Source organism: Crassostrea angulata, chromosome 2 (genome assembly GCF_025612915.1).
Source record: "Crassostrea angulata isolate pt1a10 chromosome 2, ASM2561291v2, whole genome shotgun sequence".
Classification (NCBI taxonomy): Eukaryota; Metazoa; Mollusca; class Bivalvia; order Ostreida; family Ostreidae; genus Magallana; species Magallana angulata.
In genome coordinates, this window is record NC_069112.1 from 21,699,951 (window position 1) to 21,707,538 (window position 7,588).

The 7,588-nt window shown below is 32.5% G+C and overlaps 1 protein-coding gene across 1 annotated transcript; it reads left to right on the forward strand.

The window, feature by feature from the left end:
• The first annotated feature begins 237 nt into the window (after positions 1 to 237).
• Positions 238 to 3,935, forward strand: LOC128174022 (tigger transposable element-derived protein 4-like). Its single transcript, XM_052839669.1, has 2 exons — positions 238 to 300; positions 3,054 to 3,935. Exons 1-2 carry the CDS (start codon positions 238 to 240, stop codon positions 3,933 to 3,935), a joined length of 945 nt encoding a protein of 314 aa, XP_052695629.1.
• The last annotated feature ends 3,653 nt before the right edge of the window (positions 3,936 to 7,588 follow it).

The following is a 7,588-nucleotide window of genomic DNA, read 5'->3' on the forward strand; positions in this document are numbered from 1 at the left end:
AAAGTCCCAAATTGTTTTCTTAATTGATAACTCAAAAATCTCGTTGTAGTTTTCTTATCTAAATTTTTCTTCGCAATAACTAATGCTTACATTAACAGGAACAAGAAAAAACTTTAATAGCAAGGTAATATTACGGTTCCGTTATTTTCCTAAAAGTTTTAAAATTTATAAACGTCTTTGAACTTTGCTTATTGAACCATATAGGTCTATCTAGGGCCCCGACAGGCAAAGGGCAACATGGACCCCAATCCTTTTCTTAGTTCACCTCAGCTGAAAATAAAGATAAAAAAAACTATTAAAGTATGTCCCAAGATGTTCATGCAGTTTATTTCTTTACTAGTTTTTTTCAAATACCAAGGGTTTAAATGATGTTTATTTTCTTTGAAGCAACAATATTGAAGCTTGCAATAATACAATACACAGCTGAAAATAAAATATCTTCACGGATATTGTATTGAAAAGAAATAAAAATACCCGTATGAACAAGAGGCACTGTAGATTCTTAATCATATGCGAGGAAGAAAGGGATATATGCGATAAAATCGCGAAAAGCACACCTCGGGGATTTCTTAAATCTTGTTGTAATTTTCTGAGAGTTGAGAAATATGAGAGATTAAGATAAAGGTGTTGCATTCGCGATTTAAAAATTTATATACTCGCGTTTTGATACAAAACAGCGGGAACGCAGAGCTATGTACTTGCGTTAAATGAGGAAACTACAGTATTCTAAGTGGCTTCGGTATATTTATTTCCTTCATCTACAAATTCCTTATTCTTCAAAACATTAAGTCAATTCATACGATGACTAATGATATAATAAATAATGAGATAAATAAATCAACTAACTTTTATTCATAAAAGGAGAAACCTAAAATCAAAAATAAATAACCAACCTATGCGCATATACGACTTTTTTTACTTGTTAGATGATTAGAAAAACAAGCTTATATTTAAAAAAAGTCAGCTCATCACAATAAATGTGTTGTTTGTTTATTGGTTTTTTTTTTAATTACCCTTGTTTAATTGTTCGAAGAAATAATATGGTACACAAGTAAATCTTTATTGCAAAAATTTGAAACAAATAGTATAAAATATTTAGGTAATTGAATCGTATATCTTGATTTATATGGCATCGTCTTAAAAATTGTATATTTATAAATCACGTTGAAAACTTAAAAGTGGAAAAATTAGCAAATGATGAGTGACAATATAAACATAAAGATAGTTCAGGCTCCATTTCACAATTTCCAAAGTAACCAGCAAAGATACCGACATTGTTCAGGTTGTGAAGACATTTCATTGTTTTTTTAAATGTTTACATCATAATATCTCGCGTTTCGTAGAAATGTGCTTAAAATATGAACATGATTAACTTTAAAACGAAATGGTAAACACTTACTTTACACATGCTTTTAATACATAATTAAAACACCCATTACCCATGATTTAGAACCCCATCAATCAAAGTAAAACTAAAACATTTCAGTTTATCATCATATCATTGCTGTCTCCCGTTTGATATTTAGAAAAAGAAATATATAATTGTTTTTAAGGTCGTCAATTCTAACGGTATTCATTTGAAATTGATAGCCTTTTGGACTAAGGGAGTAATACATTTCCACTTTTTATTTCCTTCATCTACAAAATTCAGTCAAGATTGGTCAGTTAGTTCCCTGGGAGAAGCTGATACATTGATGGTAATTCATTGGGAAATTAAAGTTCCAAACCGGCGTATTTTCGCTCAAATGTGTTCTCGCGTGTTCATAACGTCGAAGTCAAAACTGTAGATAAGCATCGATTAGATGAAAAAGATTCGAGGTATTCCGAAATCCGTGTAAAAGGCGTTCCAAAAAGGTGTGAGAACAGGTGAAATAAACGATGATGACACATGAATGTTATTAAGGCGCATGCCTTAGTTCATATTTGGGGTTGAAAAACCATGTATTTTATTCTATGTATAAATAAATGCCATAATTATCCTTTTTTGTGAGAAATTAATATCATATCAATTATTGCAAATTATTGTCACGAATGGTCCGCAATAAACATGGCCGGAAAGTAAAAATTGGGGAAAATCCACTATATAGGAGGTTTTCCGTGGGGGTAATCTGGCTATAAAAAGGGGGAAAGCCCACTATATAGCCATTGTTCCGTGGGGGAAAACTGCTATATAGCCATTTTTCCGGGGGAAACATTTAATAATTACGTTAAAAATATAAACAAGACAAGGAGTTAACGAACGGCTCTCCCCAAATTTATTTCAAAATTAAATTTGTTGACGGTTTATAATGATGAAATTATGGTGTTCAGATTTTGAATATTCTATATTTTGTAGAAATACAGCATTTTTAAAATTATTTTACATCAAACTCATCATGTTGATTGCTTCTAGCTATCTATATATAAAAGGAATCCTTTTTTTTCTCCAGTTTTTAGACTTTGATCCGTGCGTGGGGTTGACATTGCATATAATATCGGACATTTACGAAATAGATACATCGTCACACCGTATTGTTGACATTTACATAACCAAGCTTTAAGACTTCAATAATGATATTTATTCCACTACACTCTGCTTAGTTTGAATACTCTAACTGTGTCTCGGAACAGTTATATATATATATATATATATATATATATATATATATATATATATATATATATATATATATATATATATATAAAATGTCTGAAATATTTTAAAGCTAAATTTTTCGAGAATTTTATCTTTGAAACCCTATATCTTAAACTTGACATCACTGACCCCCATATTCTATCATGTCCAAATGATTCTGAATACATATCTGAGAAAACTGGATAAATTTTATGAAATTCTTGATATTAAATAAACTTAACCTTTTATTCCACATTAAATTGAAACTTTTATATAAATTGTCTATTTAAGTGCAAATAGATCACAAAAAGTATATGCAGCTTCGTTGATAATTTTATTGCAATCTTTCTATCCAGTGTGACCATTGTGCATATTTAAAACAATAGTTGAGGAAATAAGTTTCCTTAATCAAAAAACTGACAACAAATCCTAATACTAGCCGCGATGCTTTAAAGGCATCAAAACCCTACCGACAGCATACGAAGCCAACAAGAAAGCTTGGATCACGTCTGAGCTCTTCACCGCATGGCTGAAGCAGCTTGACCGCCGCTTCCAGAGACAGAAAAGAAAAGTCGCCATGATCGTTGACAACTGCCCCGCCCACCCCAAGGTTAAAGACTTGAAAGCCATCACCCTGTTCTTCCTGCCGCCGAATACCACCAGCAAGACCCAGCCTATGGACCAGGGTATCATCCAGAATTTGAAGATCCACTACCGAAAGCTCGTCATCATGAAGCAGCTAAACTCCATCAAAAGAAACAAAGAACTACAGATAACAGTACTCGACGCATTACGGATGCTATACCAGGCCTGGGACAGAGTCACAGAGAAGACCATCAAAAACTGCTTCCGTCACGCCAACTTCGTAAGTGCCGCCACCAATGAGCATGCAGATTCCCCTGACAGCGATGAGGAAGATCCAGAAGATGACATCCCCCTAGCCGCCCTCCGCCTTCGTGTGCCGTTTGATGACTACGCCCAGATCGACGAGACAGTGATAACGACAGAAGCAGTCTCAGATAAAGACATCGTGGACAACATCATCGCAGCTAGACACAAAGAAGCAGAAGAAGACGAAGAAGAAGAAGTATCAGAACCATTGGAGCCACCAAAGAAGAAGCCTACTCTACAGAAAGTCGACGCCGCCCTCGAAGTAATTCACGACTGGATCGAGATGACAGAAGACACAGAGGACCTGCTTCCCAGCTATCAGAAGATACATCGACGAGTGACTTCAGCACAAGTCCGTGCATCTGTTTTAGTACAGAGTACCCTCACCGCGCTCCTCAGTGACTGTGCCAGTGATCGCGATGTGAATTAAAGACTGACAGTGTTCCATAATATCATCATGTGTGTTATGTGATTTGACAATAGTGTGAACGTGATTTATTTATATTCTGAAAAGTTGTATACATGTACATTATGCTTGTATGTTTGATTAACTGTTATTTAAAATAATTGTAACGTTTCATATAAATTCTTATTTAAGTGTATATGTGCAATGTCTATAAATGTCTATAAATAAAACATCGCTGCAATATTCCGTCTTTTTTTTCTGTTCATACCGGTTCTCAAATTATAGTGCATATAAGGACTTCCTGTGTTACCATGTCAGGACAAAAACAAAAACGCTAATGGAGTAGAAGAATTTCGACTTCGGATATCTCGAACACCCGGATATCTCGAAGTTTTTCCGTGGTCCCCCGAACTTCGAGATATCGATATTTAACTGTATTTTAGTTGCAGAAAACTTTAACTCAAATCACAATTCAGAGGGATTAATACTGACCTTCATTATCTTTGTATTTTTAAATGTTTTTTTTTTGTTTACAGATTTCAATGATATACTTCTCAAGAAATTGTTGATACAACAACATTGAGGAGTAAGATGATTTGAATGTTTTGCTTTAAATACTTCTGAAATTAGTTTTATTAATCCTATACACAATCAACTAAAGTGTATTAATTCAGTTATCCTCGTGTTTAACTCAAATGTTCATATGTCATATGCCTGTTTTAAGAATGATAGTTCAAAAAGGTACGTTCAAGATACGTTCATTCGCTCTTCTATTTTCCCTCTTACATGTATAGTTAAGCGTTGAGCTTCGGTATGGTCTAAAAATTAGAATAGCGTGCCATGATCTCGACTGAGGGAAATTTACGCAATTTTATACAGAGTTTGCATAGATTGGGCACTTTAAATCAAAGTCAACTGTGTTTATCCAAGGTTACTTTATGCAAAACAATTTTATTCTGTCCTGTCCATTATTGAAATATAAAAGCAGCCTTATAATTTAAATAAAGATTGTAAATGACCTCCAAATACTGATGCCCAAAACAACGTCATCTTGGCAATATTAAGGTCAAAGCATATCAAAAGTCATTTTTTTAACGTATGAGATAAACCCTTGCATGCTCAATACAGTTGTTCTGTTAAATATACGGAAATCCTTTCTTTCAACGTTGTCCAATAGGATCTTACGGCACACCTTGCAGAAAGTGTAATTCAGGGTGCCATCTTTCAAGGTGTGACCCACTAGGTTGATCATGTATTTGCGGTGCTTACTATCCTTATATGTTTTGCCCTCAAGGTAAATGTTTTATCTAAAATGTATGTTACAGCAATCATAATAACCTCGTATTTTCTATATAAACTTCAAGCACAAAGTTTAAGTGGATGTCTATTTTATATTTCGATTAACTATATGTTAGCCTTGAGGAGAATAGGATTCCTTTTCAATATTTCATGGTTTTTTTTATTGTTTGTGCAACGTTATCCTGTAGATTAGGTTTATAGGTTGTGAAACAAATAGTCTGGAAAATCATAGACCTAACGTTACGAAATTTCTTATAACATTTGTTTTAAATAATTTGAATTGTTAACGTGGTAATGTTTTCATAAATCAATTGTTACCTTCATTATTTTGATTTGTAGTAATCATAGAATCACAAAACGTTTGTAAAATGTAAACAAGTGTAATAAAGAATTGACCGTGTAATTACAAATAAAGTGGAATATCTTTTGTACTATTTACTCTGTTTTGTTTTGTAAAGTAGCTTTCAATATCAATTTTACAAATTCCTTTGACATCAAAGCCTATTTGTAAGAAATGTTTCTTTTATGTTGCTTGAGTTTAACTGTAAACATTCGGCAATATTCAACTTTGCTTTTAGCAATGGTATCTGAATCACATACGAAATAAATTAAATATTAGATAAATTAACGAATATATCAATCAAATACAAAATACTCAAAATTTCACTTCTGATGGCATCAATTACATTCAAAAATGGAATTTTATTTTGCAGTGCAGTTAAAATCTCATCTAACGAAAATAAGAATTGTAGCATAATGTTTATTGTAATTGTTTACAATTCCATATGAATATTTTGTACAGGTGCACAATGAAAACATGGTTTACCATTACCATTTATGTAAGTATGGCAAGTACTGCGATCAAAATTGCAGTAGTCATTGTAACACTTCATTTGAGTGTCACCAAGAAAACGGGACTTGCATAGGAGGTTGTCAGGACGGGTGGGGCTCCGACAAGTGTGATAAAGGTATGCCATCAACTAATTTTGAAATTAATTAATTAAAATTAATCAGTGAGCATGAATTCTTCTTTAGTTAAACATGTAATGATTAATTATTATGTGCTATAAATTTTAACTAAGATATGTACATGTACATGTGATTATTTTTGTAAGATAAATTAATCATCTTTATGATGTCACACCTGTGTGTGTTAGAAATGTCCTTATGATATGATTATATAAATATATTTAATTCCGTATTTATTTATGATCATAAATACATTTAATATTGTATGGGTATGTGTAAGATAATGAGCGCTTTGTGTGTTAATATCATGCATGTTTGTGTAGATGTATTTGCTTTTAATAGTTTCATCAAATTTTGAATTTAACTTTAAAAAACAGTTTTCATAATGTAATGTGTGCATGAATATGTTCAAAATCATATATATTACATATAATATAAGATATTTATCATATTGTTATATTCAGTAGTATATTCTCACTATATAACTCTATATAGACAAATAGTCAATAATTGTAATATTAGCTCGTCCGAAAAATATTGACCGGTCAATATATTTTTGATATTGACCGGCTAGGAATAATATCTAGAGAACATTCCCTCTATTTCAAATAATCGCCTCTGATTTATTGATTCGGAAACGATGACGCGAATAACTCTTCGCGACTCCAAAACAAGGTGACGTCATTATAGACAGTCAGTCAAGGCAAGTAAACAACGGATGTGCAATGCGACGGTTTGCTATCATAACGGATATAAGGATTTGCAAATTACTGTGAAGTAAAATCAGGTAGAACATCTGTATGTTAATTCTTACGGTCGGCGGAATATCACCGGTGGCCGTTTGATGCTGAGGATATTTTGGAAATGAACTTTGCACAAAACTGAATTCGTGAATTCTTTCTTGAGCTGAGAAATTACGGCGATCTGTTTTCAATTACTTTCTAAAATTTTGGTTTGTTTCTTCATATAACAAAACAAATGTTGACTGTGTTTTCACTCAACGTAGATTATATTAGCCCCCTTGGGACGGAAATATTGCCCTCCGCTTCGCGTCGGTATAATCCATGATGCCCTCAACCTCAGTCAATATTTGTATATTGTTGATTTAAATACTATTGTTATAACATGAATAAACATACTCTTTGCTAAAGGTTGCGTTATTATTTTTTTTTTTCAGGTGGAAAATCTTTATGGGTTTTAATTTTTTTCCCCATTTGATTTTAAATCAACTAAGACAAACAGTACCAACATGAATACTAAGTTTTAAACATATTGTTATGTCTAAATATCACTGATATATCAGAAAACAGTTAAGCATTTTGGTTGTGATGTGAAGACCATAGATATGTGATATTTTTCTGTGTTGGCTTTTTTTTAATCAAAAACCCATTTTAAACCAAATCAATTTT